At 47.0% G+C, this 23219-nt stretch overlaps 2 protein-coding genes across 8 annotated transcripts in view; both read right to left on the minus strand.

The window, feature by feature from the left end:
• Srrm1 (serine and arginine repetitive matrix 1) overlaps positions 1-6081 on the minus strand; it is a 31069-nt gene extending 24988 nt beyond the window's left edge. For 6 of the 7 annotated variants that reach the window (XM_090335545.1, XM_090335542.1, XM_090335544.1 and 3 more), the window contains exons 1-3: positions 5975-6081; positions 1763-1852; positions 1-79 (exon numbers count right to left, since the gene is read on the minus strand). The exon at positions 1-79 is cut by the window's left edge and continues 44 nt beyond it. In XM_090335545.1, coding sequence (XP_090191671.1) covers positions 1-79; positions 1763-1852; positions 5975-5995 — 190 coding nt within the window. In that variant the 5' untranslated portion in view covers positions 5996-6081. Of the gene's footprint in view, positions 80-1762; positions 1853-5974 lie in introns of those variants that run through there. The other variant, XM_090335546.1, reaches the window with a different exon arrangement.
• Positions 6082-15051: 8970 nt separating this feature from the next.
• Positions 15052-21103, minus strand: Ncmap (non-compact myelin associated protein). Its single transcript, XM_090333861.1, has 3 exons — positions 21025-21103; positions 18884-18968; positions 15052-16667 (listed from the first exon to the last, which is right to left on the minus strand). The coding sequence occupies exons 1-3, from the start codon at positions 21101-21103 to the stop codon at positions 16532-16534; spliced, it is 300 nt and encodes a 99-aa protein (XP_090189987.1). The 3' UTR covers positions 15052-16531.
• Between the last annotated feature and the right edge of the window lie 2116 nt (positions 21104-23219).

The raw sequence follows: 23219 nt of genomic DNA on the forward strand, positions 1-23219 counted from the left end.
CTTCAAATCCAAGGATTTCCGTTACTCGTTTTGTTATCCAAGGCTTTATAACCTCCAAATTTACTTTGCTCATGTCCACCTGATAAAACATGCAAACAAATACTAAGTTCAATTTCAGGATCTTAAATGAAAGCTTAACAGTATTTTCTTTTATGCCAAGACTGGGGCTTGAACTCAGGGCCTGGGCACTGTCCTTGAGTTTTTTTGGGGAAGAGGAGACTCAAGGTTAATGTTAGTGATCTACCACTTGTGCACCACATCACTTCCAGCTTTTTTCCATGTATGTGATGCCAAGGAATTGAACCCAGGGCTGCATGCATGCTAGGCAAGCAATCTACCCCTAGGCCACACTTATGTCCCTCTCTTAGCTTTTTTTACTTAAGGTTGGCACTCTACCTCTTTTTTTTTCGTCAGTTATGGGACTTGAACTCTGGGCCTACGCATTGTCCCTGAGCTCTTCAGCTCAAGGCTACTGTCCTACCCTAGAACCACAGCACTACTTCCATTTTCTAGTGGTTAATTGTACTCACAAACTTTTTTAGTGTCTTTTAGTGCCTGGGCTGGCTTTGAACTGTGATCCTCTGATCTCAGCCTCCTGAGTAGAGGCGTAAGCCACTGTGCCACTGGCTTGGCACTCTACCTCTTGATACAGCTCTACTTCCAGCTTTTGGATGGTTAAAGGTTCTCATGAACTTTTCCTGTGATGGCTAGCTTTGAACTGTGATTACCAGAGTAACAAGAAGAAACTTCTTTCATATAATCTGCTCACTTAATTGGTTATGTTGTGCAATATGGTGGCCAATGTTCAATAAGAATACTTTTTTTGCCCGGCACAGTGCCTTATGCCTGTAATCCTAACTACTCAGGAGGCTAAGATCTAAGGATCAAAGCCAGCCCAGGCACAAAAGGACCTGAGACTCTTATCTCCAATTAACTTCTAGAAAATGGGAAGTGGGGCTTGGCTCAAGGGTAGGGTGATAGCCTTGAGCTGAAGAGCTCAGGGACAGCGCCCAGGCCTAGTTCAAGCCCCTTGACACCACCCCGCCCCCAGCCCACACACACAGAAGAACACTGGGGCCAGGAGTTTGGCCTAGTGGTAGAGTGCTTGCCTAGCATGCACAAAGACCCGGGTTCAATTCCTCGGTACCACATGCATAGAAAAAAGCTGGAAGTGGTGCTGAGGCTCAAGTGGTAGAGCTCTAGCCTTAAAAAAGTCCAAGGACAGGGCTCATGCCCTGAGCTCAAGCCCAGGACTGGCAAAAATAAAATAAAGTAAAATAAAATAAAAAGAACACTTTTCTTAGTGTGTGCGATGGCTCATGCCCATAATCCTAGCTACTCAGGAGGCTGAGATCTGAGCCTCTAGGTACAAAGCCAGCCTGGGCACTGAAGTCCATGAGACTTGTATCTCCAATTAACCACGAGAAAACCAGAAGTGGCCCTGTGGATGCAGCACTAGCCTTGAGCTGAAGAGCTCAGGGTCAGCACCCAGGCCCAGAGGTCAAGTAAAGAATACTTTTCTTACTAGATACCAGTAATTCTAGGTGTCTGTAATTCTAGCTATTCAGAAGGCTGAGGTCTGAGGATCACAGTTCAAAGCCAGCCTGAACAGAAAAATCTGAGACTTATTTTCCATTTAACAACCAAAGTCTGGAAGTGGAGCTGTGGCTCAAAGTGGTAGAGTGCTAGCCTTGAGCTCAAAACATAAATCAACTATGCTAAAAAATAAAAAAAAGCACAGTATTGCTTAATTCCCCAATACCTTTTTCTCTAGACATTCTGCAAATTTCAGTTGTTTCAGTAGTTTCTTCTGTTTGTTGCTGAATCGATTATCCTGTTCTGCACTTGTCCCCTGCAGAAAGAAAACAATACAAGGGTTCCAAGTAAAATTTCTTTATCACCTTTACCAGGCAATGAAGTAAACAGAAATACCATAACTAAAATTCAGATACAAGGGGCCAGACATGTGCCCTGGTAGTAGAGTGCTTGCTTAGCATGCACAAAGCCCTGGGTTTGATCCCTCAGTACCACACACACAGAAAAGGCCGGAAGTGGTGCTGTGGCTGAAGTGGTAAGAGTGCTAGCCTTGAGAATGCTCAAGGACAGTGCTCTAAGTTCAAGCCTCAGGACTGGTGGGCATGTGTGTGTGTGTGTGTGTGTGTGTGTGTGTGTGTGTGTGTGTGTGTGTTGCAGATACAAGATATATACATTTTTCCCAATGTAACTAAGTGGCACTATTGGCTTAAAATCCTTAGGCACTCACAACAAGGCAAACACAATATAGTAACATATAGTATAAAGCGGACACTCTCCATAACCAATATTAAATTTTATTTGTATTGTTTTATTTTACTGTGCTGAGACAAATAATACTTTTCTGTCTAATGAGAGCTGAAATACTGATGTTTCATCCTCTCCTAAAAGCTGGTATGGTGCAAAATTTATTGTAGCTCTGTATAGAAGCCCCATAAAAAACAACAACCTTGAAATGGTACAGTATTAATTTCCTATAACTTTTGTTTTTGCCAATCTTGGGGCTTGAACTCAGTACCTGTGCACTGTCCTTTGGCTTTTTCAAGGCTAGAACTCTACCACTTGAGCCACAGCACCACTTCTAGCTTTTTCTATGTATGTGGTACTGAAGAATCAAACCTGGGTCTTCACACTTGCCAGGCAAGCACTCTATCACTAGGCCAAACTCCCAGCCCCCATTTCCTATAACTTTTATGATGTGAAATATATGTTTACCTTGGTAACAAAATGTCAGCAAAGAACAAGGAAAATTAAGCTTACAACAATACAAGGGTTCCAAGTAAAATTTCGTTATCACCTTTACCAGGCAATGAATATAAATACCATAACTAAGATTCAGATACAATGACTAGTACATTTTATCATTCTTACTTGCCTAAATATGGATATATCTGGCTGTGTGATCTGAAATGTAACTGGTAAGTAATTAGTACTGCTTGGGAAGGTAAAACGCCTGGACTATCCTTAGCCATGCCACTATGTAGCTGTGTGTTCTCAGGGCAAATCACCTAATTTAAGAATGTTTCCTCACGTGGGGGGGGGAGGGAAACGGGTACCAAGACATGTGAAAGGGTATCAATGTATGTGAATTAATGCACCTTCTATCTGGCAAATATCATGTAACCCTTTTACTAATTACAATAAAAAAAAAGAATGTTTCCTCACATGAAAGATTAGGAATAATGTACTCAGGAGCCGGTGGCTCATACCTGTAATCCTAGCTACTCAAGAGGCTAAAATCTGAAGAACACGGTTCAAAGCCAGCTTCCACAGAAATATGTGTGAAACTTTCATCTCCAATTAGCACCAAAAAAAGCCATAAATGGAGCTGTGGCTCTAGTGGTAAAGCAGTAGCTGAGAACACACGCACAAGCACACACGCACAGGCACCCGCACCCCCACATGCACATGCACAAGAAAACTATCAGTGGAGCTAAGCCAATTACTCTAACCTAATTATGAATTATATATATATGTGTTCAAATGCCTCATGGTACCCACTAAATATGCATTCAAGTAAAAATATAAATTTTAAGATTACAATATCAAGCCAGGTATAGTGGTACATAGCCATAATCCCATCTACTTGGCTTCAAGTTAAAGAGTTAGCCTGGACAAAGCTGGGGAGACCCTATCTCAAAAAAAAAAAGTGGGGGGGGGGGGAAATCTGGATGTGTGGCTAAAATGGTAGAACCACTTGTCTAGCATGTAAGAGGTTCTAGATTCAATCTCTAAAACCCCAAGAATGACAAATTTCTTTTTATTTGGTTTGTTTCCTGTTGGCATGGGGCTTGGACTCTGGGCCTGGGTGCTGTCCCTGAGCTCTTCAGCTCAAGGCTATACTCCTAGAGCCATAAGTCCACTTCCCATTTTTCTAGTGGTTAATTGGAGGTAAGAATCTCCAGGTCTTTAGTGGGGGGGGGGAGGATTGGCTTGGGCTGGCTTTGAACCAGATCCTGAGTAGCTAGGATTACAGGTGTGAGCCACCTCACCCAGCTAAGAACAAATTTCAAAATCATTAAATGTAAGAGTCTAGGGGGGAAAAAAGTGTTTTAATCAAAGGTCAGTGGCTCGGGCCTGTAATCCTAGCTTATTAGGAGGCCGAGGATTATATCCAATTAGAGCTAGGCTTGAGCTGAAGAGCTCAGGGACAGCACCCAGGCCCAGAGCTTAAGCACTACAACCAACAAAGGGGGGGGGGGGGAGGATATGTCAAGGACTTGACATGTGGCACTTGTTCAGTAAAATCATCGTTTAAACTTGAAATATTTACTAGACTACTACTGCTCCAACATGTTTTTTTTGTTGTTGGTGTTTTTTGCTTGAACTCAGGGCTTGGGCACTGTCCCTGAGCTTCTTTTGCTCAAGGCTAGCACCTGACAACTTGAGCCACAGCACTACTTTCAGCTTTTTCTATTTATGTGGCACCGAGGAATCAAACCTAGGGCTTCAGGCATGCTAGGCAAACACTCTACCACTAAGCTAGATTCCCAGCCCTAAAATCTTTTAACTCAGAGCTTAAATCCAGTTTAACTCCTAAATATAGGGATTTACAGGAATGTTTATATAACACACACTATATATAATGTATATAACATACAACAGTAACTTTCCAGCAGTCTCAAAGACAACTGTCATCTTAAAATTTTGCAAATCAGCCACATCATTTTGATTTTATAGGAACTTTATTCCACTACAAATACGTGAGAGTCAAAGTAAACTTTTACTTGCTTCAAAATTTTACTTTGGGGGGGGCGGCAATATATATCTAGTAAAAAGATGTTAAGTTACAAGTTGACAGCAGTGTGCGAATTTGACAAGTTTCATTTGAAACTACCATTTAGTTGAACAATTAGGTGCCTTAGGTCACATGCTTGGATCAATACTAAAGCAGCTCATGAAAATCTAGTTGTTTTCTGGCAGTATTAGAAACGGAACCAAAAATATGCATATGGTGTATGTTCTAAAACCGGCCTTCTTCCCTCTTCCAATTCTCCTCTTCCACACACACACACTGCAAATTACATGCTCCAGGGAATGTAAAGTCAACCTGTATCACGCTAGGTTGAGACGCTGGCTTTGACCAAGCGGTCCCTCCGTGGTTCTATTACAAGCCCTGAAGGGACCACTCCTAAGCAACTTTAATCCTACAAGTGTCCCTCCTCGTTCTCTAGAATCTCGATCTGGAGCTTATTTCCTAATAAACGCTGGAGCCCGGGCCCGAGGACCAGGCATTCTCCCTGCTTGCATTACAAAGGCGCCCAGGTTAGAACTCCTCCGGAGCCAGCGGACTCTGAAGAGTTAAAAACAGAAAGAAGAAAAAAAAAAAAAAAAAAAAAGGAAGAAAAAAAAATTATCTGAGTTTCCCGTCCCCGAAGGGAGAGCGAATTGGGCGGGAGCTCTCGTGACCTCTGACCCGGCGCTTGGGCGAAGGCGGGGGGGGGGGGGGGCCGATTTTTACAAAAGAAAGCGAGCAAGAGCCCCGTTCCCGGGACGCTCTCCCGAGGTGTACCCCAAACCCGGCCCGCCGAGCCCCCCACGCCGTCAGGAGCCCCTCGGGCTCCCCCGCGGCCTCCCTCCCGGCACTTCCTCCTCAGGGCTCCGCTAGGCCCCAGGACCCCGCGGCGAGCACGGCGCCCGGGCCGCGGATCCCGCCAGACCCTCAGCCAGGTGCCCCTCCGGCCCACTCCCGCCGCCATTTTCCTGCCGCCGCCGCCGCCGCCGCCGCGCCGGGGGGGACTATCCCGGAGGAGGAGACTGCGCAGGGGCGCACCGGTCGCCTCACAACGCGCGGGGGGGTGGGGGGTCGGCCCGCACCGCGGGAGCCTCGGGACCACGCAGGCTTCCCTCTACCGACTACTACGTCCCGAGTCGGGTCTTCCTGCCCGGCCTCACCGAGAACACCCTCACCTCACCCTCAGAGCCCCGCGCTTGGACTTACGCGGAAGAATCCCGCGTCCATCTTGCTGCCTCGCTCAGAGATCGCTCCTTATCCCAGGGTGCACCGCGCCGCCGCGACGGAGGGCGGGACCAGCGGAAAAGAGTAAGAGGGCCGGAGACGCCGCGCGCGCGCGCGCGCGGGCGCGCCGCTACACCCGCCTCCTCCAGCCGACACGCAGCCGCGTCTGCTCAGTGCGCCCGGGGCGCTCCACGCGTGCGCACGTGCTTCAGGGCAGGCGGGCCCTTGGTGAGATTAGACTCCCAGAAGCCAATAGGAAGAGAGATCCTGGAGACCCTGGCCAATAGGGTTAGAAGGGAGTGCCGGAGGCTAGCCCCGCCCTCCAGGTCCTTTTGTGGCGCGTGACCCACCTCGTTCTCTCAACGTACGTTGACCCTTTGCGAGACCCGTAGTGAGGGAAGTTTCTCCCGCTCCCCCCCCCCCAGGCCTGCGTGTAGCGCGTGGAAGAGAAAGACTGCGCCCCGCGCGGCCTGCGGTCTGTCCTGTCGTCGAGGACGCGGTGGATCCTGGGAAGCTTTACGAGCTTGCTAGTTCCCGGGATCGGCGCTAAAGTAGCCGAGCGTTGCTGTTTAAGATCCGCATCCAGCCGGGCGCGGCGGCTCACGCCTGTCATCCGAGCTACTCAGGAGGCCGAGATCCGAGGATCGAGGTTCAAAGCCAGCCCGGGACTCTCATCTCCAGTTAACCACCGGAAAACGGGAAGCGGGGCTCGGCGCCAGGCTAGAGCTCAGGGACAGCGCCCAGGGCGAGTTCAAGGCCCATGACCAGAAAACCCAAGAAACTGCGCATGTAGCCCGAAGCGCCCGGCCGGAACCTGAAGCCTCCATTGGAAGAGGCGGGGCTCGGGCTGCCTGCCAGGACCCCCAGTGGACGCGGCCCTCTCTGTGGACATTGGCTTCCTGGCACTGCACCTGGCGCACCTCAGGGTCGGTGTGTGCTTGCTCTCGAAGCTCCCACCAGGAGTAAGCCTGAGGAACGTCCATCTCCAGCGCAGGCTCCGCTCTTCCCGCGACTACAACGTATAATATGGGCTCTACAAAAAAGTGCCCATAGGATTGACCTGAATAGTGCCTGCTACAGAGGCTGGAGGGTTATGAGTTCAAGCCAGTCCCAGTGGGCCTTGAGACAGTGAAACGCTATCTCAAAATCCAAGTACAAAAACAAGAGCAAGACAACCCCAGATACAAACAAGGGCAGGGGGCATGGTTCAACTGGTAGAAAATATTACTTGCAGGTAGAGTAAGAAATAGACTCTGATACAGAGTGGTAGCTAATAGGAAGGGGCAGGACTAACAAGGATGAAGGAGTTTGAATATTCAAACATGATTTGCAACTGTGAAAAGAAAGCATTTCTTGGGGAAGGAGGGCAGGGAAAATGGTAGATTGGGATACACTGTAAATGTGTGTGTGGAAGAGTATACATTATTCATACTACACGATTTCTAGTTGGTAGTGTTTTGGGGGGTATACTGGGGCCTCACACCTGTTAGGCTGGTAGTCTACAACTTGGAACCATACTTCAGTCCTGTTTTTGGCTAGTTGAGATGTGGTTTCTTAGACTTGTTGCCTGGGCTGGCCTCAATTATAATCTTCCCATCTCAGCCTCCCTCTAGACTTTCTAGGATTAATTACAGGTGCGAACCACCAGCACCCAGCTAAGTCCCCCCCTACCTACAGTAGTGGGCTTGGGATTGGTGTTTAGACTCAGGGTCTAGTGCCTCCTAGGCAGGTTCTTCAGCATCTGAGCCATTCCTTCTGTCTAGTTTTATTTTTGTTTTTGTTTTTTCCAAATAGAAAAGAGAGAAGTAAGCCTAGGGGTTTCTGTCTCACACTTTTCTAGTATGACTCACTAGATGGCGCGCTACCCTCTCAGGATAAGGAACTAGAAATAAATAGCAGCACGTGGGTACTGGTATGTCTTCTGGGAGCCCTTACAGTGAGTTCTCAGTGAGTGACACCAAGGATGGGTAAGACAGGCCTCGGAGAGCTCATGGAGAGTCAGGAGGATGTTCCTGCAGTCATGCAAGACCAATGTAACAATCTTTCTTTGCTTTTGTGCTGATTCAAAGACCTCCAGAGATGCACTGCGCAGACAGGCAGCTTTCAAAAAAGAGCTGAAAGAACAAGAGTAGTGGACACTGCATGGGGCAGGGGAGCCACTGCTGGAAGTTTTTCTTTCTGTGTTCTGTCTGGATTTACTTATTGTTTCCAATATCATCCTTTTCTGTGGATTATTTTTTATGTGTGTGTGTGTGTGTGTGTGTGTGTGTGTGTGTATGTATGTAAGGTTCCTAGTACTGGAGCTTGAAATAGGGACTTGCATTCTCCCTTGGTGCTTTTGCTCAAGGCTGCATTCTGCCATTTGAGCCACACCTCCACTTCCAGCTTCTTGCTGATTAATGGCGATCCTTGGATCTGAGCCTCCTGAGTAGTAGGATTACAGGAAGGAGCTCCCAGTAGTGTGTGGTATCTATAGGATCCCTCCCCCACCCCAGTCCTGGGGGGTCTTGAATCTGGGTCTTGAGCTTCTTTGTTTTCAAGGCTAGCACTATACCACTTGAGCCACAACACCACTTCCAGCTTTTTCAGAGTAGTTTATTGGAGATAAGTGTTCACAGATTTTTCTCGCCGGATCGGCTTTGAACTACAATCCTCAGGATCTTACTGTAGTCATTACCATTTTAGGTTGGCCTATTATGCTTTATATTCATGTTTTAACTAAATGGTTAAATTGATCCTTATAAAATAATAACTAGGAGATTAAGGGCTGAATTATGCTCTTCCTATTCTGCAGTCCTAACCTGCAAGACCTCAGAATGTTACTTATTGGGAGACTGGGTCATTAAAGAGAATATGAGGTGGGCCCCTGCAATAAGATTCCTTTCAAGGGAAAATGGGGATACAGACAAGTACAGAGGGAAAAACATATGTGCACAGAGAAGGCAGCCTTCTTCAGGCCAAGTGGACCGAAATCAGCCCTAGTGACATCTTTGCTCTTGGATTTCTAGTCTCTAGAATTGTGAGGAAATAAATTTCTGTTACATTGTAGCTGCCTGAGCAAACTCATATGTAGATGTTATCCTCCTTGGTCATAGTTGCTGAAAAAAAAATCACACAGCCAACGAACAGCAGCACTCACCTTTAGGATCTTGTCATTCTGCTTCTGTTAATTACAATGTTATATTTGACAGTATTAGTACCTAGGGAAGACTGCAGTGGGAAAAAAAATCTGCCAATCATCCTTCTGGCCAATGAGCATTCCTCAATCTGACCAGTCTCCAAGACCAGGTGAGAGGAAGGAACAGAGAGGTACAGTATAACACACACACACACACACACACACACACACACACACACACACACACTTCTATTGCCTCAAGAGACCAAACACTGGAAAGCTGAAAGGAAAAAGAATACATTGATTGTTGATCTGAGATCCTTGAAGACAGGGCAGTACTCTGCACTATGGAGAAGCTGGTGTGGGAAAGCACATCTCTAATCAAGAGGCAGTGACAGGAGGACCTCAAGTTCAAGGCCAGACTGAGCTACACTGGACACTCTGTCTCTAAAACCAAAAGAACAGCTAGGAGCTACTGGCTCATGTTTATAATCCTAGCTACTCAGAAGGCTGAAATCTGAGGATCTGAGGGTTGCCATTTGCAACCAGTCCAAGCAAGAAAGTCCTTGAGACATTCCCTCTCCTCCCCCTCTTTTCCCCCCCTCTCTCCCCCTCCCCACCTGCTCAATATTTGCCATTCTTGGGGCTTGAACTCGGCCTGGGCACTTTGGCTCACCGCTCTACCACTGTGAGTTACAACACCACTTACACTTTTTTTTGGTGGGTCACAGAGCTTGAACTCTGTCTGGGCACTATCCCTGAGCTCTTCAGTTCAAGGCTGCCACCCTATCAAGCTCCACTTCCTATTTTCTAGAGGTTAATTGGAGATAAGAGTCTCAGGTCCTTTTGTGCCTGGGCTGGCTTTGAACCTTGATCCTCAGATCTCAGCCTCCTGAGTAGCTAGGATTACAGATGTGAGCTACCATGCCTGGAGACCACTTGTACTTTTTTTTTTTTTTTTTGCCAGTCCTGGGCTTGAGGTCAGGGCCTGAGCACCATCCTTGGACTTTCTCAAGGCTGGAGCTCTACTACCACTTGAGCCACAGCACCACTTTTGTTTTGTTTTATTTTTTTTCTATGTGTGTAGTACCAAGGAACAGAACCCAGGTCTTTGTGCATGCTAGGCAAGCACTCTACCACTAGGCCAAACTCTGGCCCCAACACTTATACTTTTTTTTCTGAGTAGTTTACTGGAGATGAGTCTCACAGATTTTCCTGCCCAGGCTAGCTTCGGTCCTGAGTAGCTAGGATTACAAATATGAGCCACCAGCACCCGGCTTAGAGACTTTTTGTTTTTTTTTCAATTGTATTTTATTGTCAGGATGATGTATAGATGGATTATAATTACATTCATCAGGTAGTAGTTATGTTACTTCTTGAACATTGATACCTTCTCATATTTTTCTCCCACTTTCCCTTCCCCCTCTCCTTCCCAATCATCTTGCTTTCACCCTTCCCTTCCCTATTTCAAATAAACAATATACTAGGTGCCAAAGTAAGACACAATAGCAACATGAGATAAACCATAAGGGGAAAAAAAAAGAAAAGAAATAACTTCACATTAAGACAACAATCACAAAGATAAATCTCTTGTTTCCATATCCCTGAGTTCATTTGGCTTAGCCTCTTGAGACTTTTATCTCAAATGAACCAAAACGCCTAAAGCAGAACTGTGACTCAAGTGACAGAGTGCTGGCCTTGAGCAAAAACCTAGGGGACAGCACTTAGGCCCTGAGTTCAAGCAACAGTGTGGGCACAAACAAAACAAAACAAAATAAAATAGAAAAGATCAGGAGCTTGGGTCAAATCCGTGCATTCAGATCACAGGTGATTCAGTGAAGGGCCCTGTGTGGTATACCTGGGCACTACGTAGAGGGTTTCATAGCTGCAGTCACCTATCATAAACCAGGTTTCTAGCTGCTGCTTGTTCCAGTGGATAAATGGTTATTACAGGACCTGCTGAACCACAGCAGTTTGCTGCTTTCTCACCAGGACATGTGCTGGGAGGACAATGGGTGTTTAGGGACAACGGGCCACAGATCTGAGACAATGCTCCTGCTGTCAGCTCCCACCCAGAGGCTTCAGACAGTTCCCAGAGACATTTTTGTTGAGTTGCTGTACACCCACAAATAGCTACTTTAAAAAAAAAAAGAACAAAACTCAACAATTTGAGGAAAATGAAGAACAGGCATTTAAAAACTAACAAATACACAGATATGCCTGTGACTTCATGAAATAGACTAACTTGTTCTCCAGCCTCCAGTCTCTCCCACGCCAGTCCATTCTGCACATTTTAACAGGGTTCATGTCCTGAAAGCCTAGTTCTTGATGTTTTGTTTTCTTAGTCAATTCTGGGGCTTGAACTCAGAGCCTGAGCACTTCCCTGAGCCTTTTTGGTTGAAGGCTAGAACTCTACCACTTGAGCCACAGCTCTGCTTCTAGCTTTTTGCTACTTAATTAGAGATAAAAACCTCACAGGCATGGGACCAGAAGTTTGGCTTAGTGGTAGAGTGCTTGCATTCATGAAGACCTGGGTTCAAGTCCGTGGTACCACATACATAGAAAAAGCTAGAAATAGACCGGGAGTTTGGCCTAGTGGTAGAGTGCTTGCCTAGCATGCATGAAGGTCCGGGTTTGATTCCTCGGTACCACATACATAGAAAAAAGCTGAAAGTGGTGCATGGCTCAAGTGGTAGAACACTAGCCTTGAGAAAAGTCCCCAAAGACAGTGTTTAGGCCCTGAGTTCAAGCCCCATGACTAGCAAAAAAAAAAAAAAAGAAAAGAAAAAGCTAGAAGTAGTGTTGTGGCTCAAGTGGTAGAGCACTAACCTTGAGGAAAACCAAGGACAGTGCTCAGGCCCTGAGTTCAAGCCCCAGGACCAGCAAAAACAAATCTCATGGACTTTCTTGCCAGGGCTATTTTTGAACCTTGATCCTCTCTGATCTGAAGTCTCATGAGTAGCTAAGATTACAGGCATGAGCCACCAGCACCTGGCTTTGCTTGGGAAACTTAGAACTCATACCTAAGCCATAAGTGCCCTTTTTTTTTTCCAGTCCTGGGGCTTGAACTCAGGGCCAGGGCACTGTCCTTGGGATTTCTCAAGGCTAGCATTGTACCACTTGAGCCACACTACCTCTCCAGCTTTTTCCGTGTACGTGGCACTAAGGATTCAAGCCCAGGGCTTCATGCATGCTAGGTAAGCACTCTTACCACTAGGCAAAACTCCCGTCCCCCTCTTCCTCCCCTCCCCCCCGCCCTTTTTGTCAGTTGTGAGGCTTGAACTCTGAGCCTGGGTGTTGTCCCTGAGCTCTTTAGCTCAAGGCTACCGCCCTACTCCTGGAGCCACAGCACTACTTTGTTTTCTAGTGGTTAATTGGAGATAAGAGTCTCATGGATTTTAGTGGACTTTAGTGCCTGGGCTGGCTTTGAACCTCACTCCTCAGATTTCAGCCTCCTGAGTAGCCAGGATTACAGGCGTGAGCCACCTTGCCACTTCACTGGCCTAATAATGCCATTTAAAAGGAATTGTTTGGTTTATTTTTGTTTGTTTTGATATTTTGAGACAGAGCTCTCGTCATTTAGCATAGGCTGTCCTTGAACTCAAGATCCTGCCTCAGCTTCCCAAGTGATGGGGTTACAGGCATAGAGCATGCACCCAGCTCAGAATCAAGGCAGCCGTTGGCATCAAGGGTCTATTATGTGCCTGGCATATAGTAGGAAGTCAATTTATGGTAAATACCATTGCTCACCAGTAGTTTGAAGTTGATTCTAATGTCTCCCACAATCCTAGATATCCCCGAGCCTTGACATCTCACCAGGTCTCTGGTGTTAAGCTGTGAAATGGGGGTCCATTTGTCACATCTGAGTGAATTAAAAGGTTGTTGTTGTTGTTGCCAGTCCTGGGGCTTGAACTCAGGGCCTGAACACTGTCTTTCGGCTTTCCTAAAGGCTGCAGCTCTACCACTCAAGTCACAGCACCACTTCCAGCTTTTTCTGTGTATGTGGTACCAAGGAATCAAACCCAGGGATTCGTGTGTGCTAGTCAAGCACTCTACCACTAGGCCACACTCCCAGCCCCAAATTAAAAGCTTCCTAACACTGAGAACAATCTGAAGGGTCACAGTGATTCCTGCGTGTGGACCCTTCAGGCTCCCATGGGAGCCTATAGTGTTAAGAAATGGAAGTCTTGTTTTTATTTTACTTTCTTTTGTGCCAATCTGGGGGCTTAAACTCAGGACCTGGGCACTGTTCCTGACCTCTTTTTGTTCAAGGCTATTGCTCTATCACTTGGGCCACAGAGTCACTTCTGATTTTATTTATTTACATATTTACTTATTTATTTTGCCAGTCCTGGGCACTGTCTGTGGCTTTCTCAAGGCTAGAGCTCTACCACTTAAGCCACAGCACCATTTCTGGCTTTTTTTCTATGTATGTGGTACTTAGGAATCAAACCTAGGTCTTCATGCAAGTTAGGCAAGCACTCTACCACTAGGCTAAACTCCTAGCCCTGTTTTTTTTAAGTTCATTTGAGAATTTCTGTGAGACAAGAGTCTCACAGACATTCCTTCGCAGGCTGACTTTGAACTCAGATCCTCAGATTTCCACCTCTTGAGTAGCTAGGATTATAGATGTAAGCTACCAGTACCCAGAAAGAAATGGAAGTCTATTGGGTGCCAGTGGCTTATACCTGTAATCCTAGCTACTCAGAAGGCTGAAATCTGAGGATCATGGTTCAAAGCCAGCCCAGGCAGGGAAGTCCAGAGACTCTTATCTCCAATTAACCATCCAAAAACTGGAAGTGGAGCTATGGCTCTGAGTGGTAGAGCACTAGACTTGAATTGAAGAGCTCAGGGACAGTGCCCACGCCTGAAGTTCAAGCCCCATGGCCCACAGAAGGAGGAGGAGAAGGAGGAGGAGGAAAACAAAAGAAATGGAAGTCCACAGAAGAGGGATGGACTAGTTAGATTTAAGATTAACTGAAATCCATGCAACACATGTTTGATTTAAATCATTTTTTATTTTAAGCTTTTACCTTTAAGCATTTAATACCTTTTATTGATTTGGTGGCTTGTGTGAGGGAGCAGGTGCCCCATTAAGAAAGGCACAAGGGAGCCAACTGCCAGCCCCCTGGAAGGGGACCCTGTCTTTATGTATTTAGCAGCACCTCAATTTGCAAACAGGAGTCATCCTGGGAGGTTTGTTGAGTTATGTGCATTAGTGAAAAGCAAGGCATTAAAGTCTTTTTATTCTTCCCCACACTGTTCCTCCTCCCTCTCCATACCCAAGGCTTGTTCATTTGGCCAAAGGACATTATACAGAGACAAGCACAGGAAGGTTCTTCTGTGGACACGGGGCTCTCATAGTTCAAAGACAGAACATTCTAGACCATCTTATTTTATTGTTTTGCTAGTACCAGAGCTTGAATTAGTGCCTCAGCTCTTCCTTGTATTTTTCACTCAAGGCTGGAGTGCTACCATTGGATCCATAACTCTGCTTCTAGTCTTTGGCTCGTTTAATTGTAGATAAGAGTCTCACAGGCTTGGCTGCCCTGGCTGACTTTGAACGTTGATCTTCAGATCTCAGCCTCCTAAATAGCTAAGATTACAGGCGTGAACCACCAATACGTGGCTTTGCCTTTTGTTGGTGGGGGAGGGGGGCTTGGTTGTGGGACTTAAACTCTGGGCATTGTCCCTGAGCTTTTCAGCTCAAGGCTACCACCCTACCTATCCCTTGAGCCACAGTGCCACTTCCAGTTTTCTAGTGGTTAATTGGAGATAAAAGTTTTATGGACTTTTTAGTGCCTCACTGGCTTTGAAACCAGATCCTCAGATCTCAGCCTCATGAGCTTTAATCCTCATGAGGATTAAAGGCGTGAGCCGCCCCACCTAGCTAAACCTAGCCTTTTGAGACAATGAAAAGGGAACAAGCTATATAAATGGACTTATTAGTTGTAAGACACATTCTGGTTTCAGAATCATTAAAATATAACCACATGAATGTCTTGAACTGAAGAAATACCAACACAGGGCTAGTCCCTAGCTATAAAGTGTCTGCTAGGGTCCAGGCACTATACTCAACATTCTTTTCTGTAATAGCCCAAATGGGCAGATGTTGCTATTTCTACTTGGTGGTGAGGAAACCATGCTGAGCACTGAGAGTTGGAGTCACATTCAACCAGGAAATTGGACTTGGAGGCAAGGCTTCTTAATTCCAAAATAGTTAACCTTATCAACAGATTGTCCTCTGGCTTAAGGGCAAGAGGTCAGCTCTCAACAGAGAAATGGTTTGTGAATGTGACGCTCTGAATGTGTTTCCAGTCTCTGAAAGTGACCAGTTAAGGTACAGGTACACAGGAAACAGAATTGTTAGTCTCTTAGTCTTTGTCCCAGTCTGTGGCTGGCAAAGAAATGTTAAGAGATTCTCAGAATCCAAATTAAGAGGAGCTGGGATAGTAGACAGTTGCTACCACACATACTCTTGTAACTTCTTTACTTCCTTTGTTTTGTTTTTTTTTTTTCAGTACTGAGATTTTGAACTTTGGGCATTATGGTTGCTAGGCAAGGGCTTTGGTGATACGGCAAGTATTCTACCATTTGAGCCACATCCCTAACCCTCTTATACCTGTTTGCTCTTTCTTCCCCTCACCTCTCTTTCTTTTTTTGTCAGTCATGGGGCTTAAACTCCTAGGTATTGTATGAGCTCTTCAACTCAAGGCTAGCACTCTACCACATTGAGCCACAGAGCTACTTCTGGTTTTCTAGTGGTTAATTGGAGATAAGAGCCTCCAGATCTATGGTCCCTGGGCTGGCTTTGAACTGTGATCCTCAGATCTCAGCCTCTTGTGCGTCACTGACGCCCGTGAGCCACTGATGCCCAGCTCCTCCTGTACCTTTCTTAAAGGGGGAGAAACACGGTGAACTGTCATCCCGAGCTAGCTGTAGTCATCTAGTAGTGGAACAGGTTAATCATTAGCATGTTTGTCTTCCGAGTAGTTAGTTCAGGTTAGATCCCGGGCCCCTGCACCTGCCCACAAGATTAACGACCTTGCTCTGCATAGTTGTACAGATGGCACATCCAGGCTGATCTTCATGGAAGACCCCAAGTGCTCTCTCGGGAGCATTTGCCAACTCTGAGCAGAAGAGTCATGATGATGTCTGCCTGCTTAACAATATCATGTGTTGGGAAAGAACCAAAGCCCACCTGAGCAGATGACACTGCACAGCCTTTCAGGGAAGGTGGCAGGGATGTAGACATGGCTGGGCAGGCAGGAGCAGAACCAGGGTCAGAGGAGCAGGAAGGATGCTTTGGTGCAGCTGTACTGAAGGAACTCGTATGGAGCTGCCAGGCAGAGTTGTGCTTCGGGGATCTGACTGGAGAAAACTCTTCAGACAGAGGTGGGGGGGGGTCTGCACTGGAGGAGTCACCGAGTCTCTGAGGGCAGGTCTACAGCACTGAAGGTCACAGTCGCAGGCTGGTGTTGGCTGTTGGGGTCGAGGGAGGGAGGGGTAGCTGGCTTGGGGCCCTTGGGCTCCAGTTCTCTTCTGGTCCTCATTCTCCTGTAAGGACACAGGAGCACATGAGTGAGTGTCCTCCCTCCTGTGTGGAGGGCAGCAGGCTCTGTGACTACTGGGCTGGCGATAAGATTAGTGTAGCTCTCCATAAAATGGCATTGATTCAGTGCCAGCCACAGGCTATTATATCGTCAGAGGGTAATGGATATCGGCTAGTCTGACTCGTGCAACCTTTTTCATTTTTTCAGATCAATAGAATTCTTTTTTTTTTTTGTCAGTCCTGGGCCTTGAACTCAGGGTTTGGGCACTGTCCTTGAGCTCTAGCACTTGTGCCACAGTACCATTTCTGGCTTTTTGCTATGTATGTGGTACCGAGGAATCAAACCTGGGTCTTTGTGCACGCTGAGCATGCACTTTACCACTAGGTCAAACTCCTGGCCCCTCAGGTCAATAGAATTCCGTTGTTGCATTATTAGAGTATCACAGATTGGTATCAGATTCCTAGATGGTATCTCTTTTCCTTCCTTCTTTCCTTTCTTTCTTTCTTTCCTTCCTTTTCTTTCTTTCTTCTTTTTTTTTTGCCAGTCCAAGGGCTTGAACTCAGGACCTGAGCACTGTCCTTGGGTGCACTCGCTCGCCCTCCCTCTCCCTCCCCCCCCCTCTCTCTGTTTGTCTGTTGTGAGTCATTGGCTTGAACTCTGGGCCTGGACACTGTCCCTGAGCTCTTCAACTCAATACTACCACCCTACCCATGGAGCCACAGTGCCACTTCCTGTTTTCTAGTGGTGAATTGGAGATAAGAGTCTCATAGACTTTAGAGCCTTGGCTGGCACCTAGATCCTCAGATCTCAGCCTCCTGAGTAACTAGGATTACAGGTGTGAGCCACCATGCCTGGCTTGTCCTTGGGCTTTCTCAAGGCTAAAGCTCTACCACTTGAGCCACTGCACCACTTCTGACTTTTTCTGTGTATCTGGCATCAAGGAATCAAACGTGAGTCTTCGTGCATGCTAGGCAAGCATTGTACCATTTGGTCATGTTCCTGGCCCTTCAACAATCATTTCAACAATAATTTCTTTTAAGAAATCATTCATCTTTCTGGGCTTGAGGTACTAAGCAAGCAACATCTTTCCTCATGCAATCTCTGTGGAGATTCTCACCCAAGAAGTTTCAGATTTCAACTAGGGACTACATGGAATCACTGCACTGATGGGGAGCTGAGCATCCACAGACCTCGTTTTGTAATGGAGGCCCAGTAGAACACGGCTGGTCGTGTTCTGTACGTGCCTACAGATAATCAGTTCCTTTGTTACCACTATTTTGTCAACCTGGAGCCTCTTCTTTTCTTTCCAGGGGAACTGAATTCCACATTGATGAGGTTGAAATCCCTCTGGAAGTGTCTCAGGGGCCCTCCTGGATCACTGTGTGTCCCTTTAGAGTGAGATGAATATTTTCTGGAATGTGGACATTCTGATTGCTGAGAATGGAAAGATGTCCCGAGATTTGTTCTTACTCAGGAATGAATAAAATAGCAGAAAAATGGTTGTATTCAAGACAGAATGAAGAAGTTGTAGTGTTTTTGTTTTGGTCCTGTCTTGGGGCTTGAACTCAGGGCCTGGGAGCAAATCCCTGAGCTCAAGGCTAGAGCTCTACAACTTGAGCCACAGTGCCACTTCCAGTTTTCTGGTGATTGATTGGAGATAAAGAGTCACTTTTGTGTTGGTGCTGGCTTTGAACTCTGATTCTCAGATCTCAGCCTCCTGAGTAGCTAGGATTACCTATGTGAGTCATCAGCTCCCAGTACATTTTATGGTTTCTTTTTTTTTTTTTTGCCAGTCCTGGGCTTGAGCTCAGGGCCTGAGCACTGTCCTTGGACTTTCTCAAGGCTAGAGCTCTACCACTTGAGCCACAGCATCACTTCCGGCTTTTTCTATATATGTGGTACCAAGGAATCGAACCCGGGTCTTTGTGCATGCTAGGCAAGCACTTTAACCACTAGACCAAACTCCCGGCCCCTTTATGGTTATTTATTATTAATTGATTGGTGTGGTACTGGAGTTTGAACTCACCATGTCATACTTGCTAGGCAAGTGGTCTACCATGGAAGCCACACCTCCAGCTAAAGAATGTTTCAAAACAACATTTATTATTGTTGTTGTTGTTGATTATAAACCAGGTGATCTGGGTTTGAATCCCAACTCTGTCATATAAGGTGGGATGCCCAGACCAGACCAGAGATCCCAGGCCACACGGCCTCCCGTACCTGTTATACACCTTGAGCAGGATCAGAACCACGGTGAAAATGATGATGACAACCACCACAACAGCAGCAACGATGGCTCCTGAACCTATGGAGAGGGAGGAGCAAAAGTGGGGATAGGGCGAGCCCCCCCCCCCCGTGGCACCTGACAGTGTTGGGATGTTAAGTGTCTCCCCAAGTCTAGTGTGAAAACTTGGTGTCTCACTGGTGGATGGAATCATTGAGAGGTCAGTGGCTCATAAAGAGTCTGACCTGAACAATGGCTCTCTACCTATGCATTGATGGATCTTTCCTGGGAGGGGGTGGGACTGGAGGGATGGACTCAGTAGAGAAAGTGGGTGGGGGGGTAGTGCCTCTGAGTGGTACATTTCATGTGTGTGCCTGTGCTGGTACTGGGACTTGAGCTGAGAGCCTGAGCACTATCCATTAGCTTTTTAGCTCAAGGTTAGTGCTCTATCACTTGAGCCACAGATCCCCTTCCACCTCTTTTTTGACGGCTAGTTGAAGACAAGAGTAACAAACTTTCTACCTGGGCTGGCTTTGAACTTCCATCCTCAGATCTGAGCCTCCTAAGTAGTGAGGATTATAGGTGTGAGCCACAGACCCCTGGCTTTTTTTTTTTTTTTTTTGCCAGTCCCGGGGCTTACACTCAGGGCCTGAGCACTGTCCTTGGGCTTTCTCAAGGCTAGAACTCTGCCACTTGAGCCACAGCACCACTTCCAGCTTTTTTCTATGCATGTGGTACCGAGGAATCGAACCCAGGTCTTCATGCATGCTAGGCAAGCACTCTACCACTAGGCCAAACTCCAGGCCCCTAGCTTTTCTTTATGACTTTAGTTAGCCACATATCGCTGTACTGTCTGGATGAACTGCAGTCTGTTCACTGACCTCCTGTTGATGATATTCATATTGTTTTCAGGTTTGTTATTGTTGTTGTTGTTGTTGTTAGTCATGGGATTTGAGCTCTGGGCCCGGACACTGTCCCTAAGCTCTTCAGCTCAAGGCTACTTCCTTACCTCTTAAGCCATAGCAAGTCTTCTGATTTTCTGGTGATTAATTGTAGATAAGAGTCTCACAGACTTTAATGCCCAGGATGGCTTTGAACTGTGATCCTCAGATTTCAGCCTCCTGAGCAGCTAGGATTACAGGCGTGAGCCACTGCACCTAGCTACAGGTTTTTTGGTTTTGGGGGTATTTTTTTTTTGCCTTTTTTTGTTGTTGGTGGTGGTAGTTGTGGGGATTGAACTCTGGGCCTGGGTGCTATTCCTGAGCTCTTCAGCTCAAGTGCTCTACCACTTGAGTCATAGCGCCACTTCTGATTTTCTGCTTGCCTAGCATACATGAAGCACTGGGTTCGATTTCTTGGAACCACATACACAGAAGAAGAAAAAAAAAGCCAGAAGTAGGGCTTATAGTAGGATTACAGTTCTGAGCATCAAGGCTTGAAGCCAGCCTGGGCAGGAAGCATGGTGACACTCTTTATCTCCAATTAACTACCTAAACACTGGAAGTGGAGCTGTGGTTCAAAGTGGTGGAGCACTAGCTTTGAGCAAAAGAACTCAAAGCAGCACCCAGCACCAAGTTTAAGTCCCAGGACTGGCAAAAAAAAAAAAAGAGAGAGAGAGAGAAAGAGAGATCCAGATTTCTCCTAGACGCCAGATGCCATAATGATAACTACAGCAACAGCAGCAGCAGCAGTATGAGAATAATACTTGTCAGTGCTTAGTGTGAAACTCGTGCCAATCTCCACCCTTCCCCTGGACTCCTTCAGTGCCCACAGTCCCTTGGGTGGCAGCATCATTCATATTCACTGCACAGGCCCAAAGCCAAGCCTTGCACTCAGGGTCTCATACAGTTGCTCACTAGCTGAATTGGAACGCAAACCCAGTCTGCCTCTTCGCAGCAGCTGACAGTGGTACTGTCCAGTTCATCCCCCCTCTGCAGTCACCTGCCAGTCTTGGGCCTTGAACTCAGGGCCTGAGCACTGTCGTTGGGCTTTTTAAGGCTAGTGCTCTATCACTTGAGCTACAGCACCATTTCTAGCTTTTTCTATGTATGTGGTACCAAGGAATCAAATCTTGAGTCTTTGTGCATGCTAGGCAAGCACTCTTCCACTAGGCCAAACTCCTGGCCAGCTGACTTACTCTTGTACAGGAAGTCTTCTCCCCTGGTGGTCATGTTCAAGGAGAAGACAGCATCTCCCAAAGTTGTGGCCGTGGTCATCTTGATCCTGGTGAGGAAAAAGAAGAGAGTACTTAAAACCTAGGTGTGAGCCACTGTGCACGGCTTCTTTTTCCTTTCCTTTTCTTTTTTCTTTTTTTTTTTGGTGGGTTGTTGGGCTTGAACTGGTCTGGGCTTGAACTGGTTTGAGCGCTGTCCCTGAGCTCTTCAGCTCAAGGCTACCACCCTATCCTTGGGCCTGGGCGTTGTCCCTGAGCTCTTCAGCTCAAATCCTACCCTTGAGCTAGACTGGCTTTGAACCTTGATTCTCAGATCTCAGCCTCCTAAAGTAGCTAGGATTACAGGTAAGAGTCCAGCTTAGTTATCTATTTACACACACACACACACACACACACACACACACGTACTTATACTTTTCCTGGTCCTAGGACTTGACTTCAGGCCCTAGGTGCTGTCCCTGAGCTTTCTTGCTCAAGGCTAGCTCACTAGTCGAGTGAGCTACAGCTCCGCTTCTGGCTTCTTGGTGGTTTATTGGAGATATCAAGTCTCACGAACTTTCCTGCCCAGGCTGGCTTTAAACCATAACCCTCAGATCTCAGCTCCTGAGTAGCTATGATTACAGGCATGAGCCACTGCTGCCAGGTTTCTAATGTGTCTATCAAGCCTCCACACAGCATCATGGAACCACCATGGCTGTGCTAAGAACATACCTGGGGTGGGCGCAGGGTGGGGGAAGGGGAGAGAGTGAGAGGGAGAGAGACTTGCTGTAGGAAGAAGCTCATAGTCTAATGAAAGAGAGAAAGAGAGAGAGACATTAGATCTGATTTCATGGCAAGGCTCACAAAGCAATCCCTTCCCACGCCCCATGCACGCCTCCATCTCTGGTAGAGAAAGTCTTGTCCTATTACTAGCTGCCCAGCCACTCCCCTCTGCAGCACTTTAGTGACAGTGGATCATCGACCCATGTAGCTTTCCACAGCACACCAGGCCGTGGCTATCTCTGGGTATCCTTGGTATCCTTGGCATCCACTCCCCACTCCCCACTCCTTGAAATCCCCATCTCCAGGCTGGGACTCCTGGCTCTTCCAGATCTGGTGTTAATGGGGTACAATATCCTGCTTGAGCTGACCACTGGGGTCACACTGGGGGCTCTGCTGGCTGTGACCTGCTCCTGGGACCTCACAGCCTTGGAAAGCTGTGTGTGGCCAGATCCTAATGATTCACAGGACAGGCTCTGCCTCCACTTTCTCCAGTCCTGCACCTTCCTCCCTAGTTCTTTCTTGCCAGTGACTGCATCCTTGGGCTTTTCATGACTCAGGAAATCCAAAGAGCTCTCTGCCCGACTTCCCTCCATTTTCCAACCCATTTTCTAGTGCCCTGATTGCCTTACACAGGCCCCGGCCGGCATCTCTGCTGCTTCCCTGCCATGTGAACAGTCTTCAAAACTCAGCAGGCCCTACCTCAGACAACTCTCACCCAGACAGACCTGGTGATCCTGTCTCTACCTTCCCACAGCCTTGACCGATGAGAAACAGCGTCTGCAGTGTGCCAGGCTCTGTCTTGCAGGCTCACTGTCAGGTCACTGGAGACCAAGACTGTGGTTCTTTTCTCAAATCCATCCACCTTACCCAGCTAAAAATGTCTGGGCCAGCTGTGGTAGCTCACGCCTGTAATCCTAGCTACTCTGGAGGCTGAGATCCGAGGATCAAGGTTCAGAACCAGCCCAGGCACAAAAAGACCTGAGACTCTTATCTCCAGTTAACCTCTAGAAAACGGGAAGTGAAGCTTGGCTCAAAGGTAGGGTGGTAGCCTTGAGCTGAAGAGCTCAGGGACAGTGCCCAGGCCAAGTTCAAGCCCCATGATGCACACACACAAAAAAAGTCTGGGCCACCAGATAAAAATGTCTTCTCACCTGTGCCACTGAAGGACTCCAGCAAAGAACTGAACTCCTCCTTGGAGCAGCCTTTTCCTGAGGGAGCTGAGTGTTAATGAGCTCACTCACTCCACTTGGAGGCCCGTAGTAGCTATCTATAAATATTCGCTGAACGAAATAGAGACAGGGGATTCAGATCTCAAATCATAAGCCAAGCACAATGGCTCAAACTTGTCATTCCTGCTGCTTGGAAAACAGACACTGGGAGATAATTCTAGGTCAACC

The sequence above is a fragment of the Megascapheus bottae genome, chromosome 6 (assembly GCF_031878675.1).
Source record: "Megascapheus bottae isolate mThoBot1 chromosome 6, mThoBot2.hap1, whole genome shotgun sequence".
In the NCBI taxonomy this organism is placed as follows: domain Eukaryota; kingdom Metazoa; phylum Chordata; class Mammalia; order Rodentia; family Geomyidae; genus Megascapheus; species Megascapheus bottae.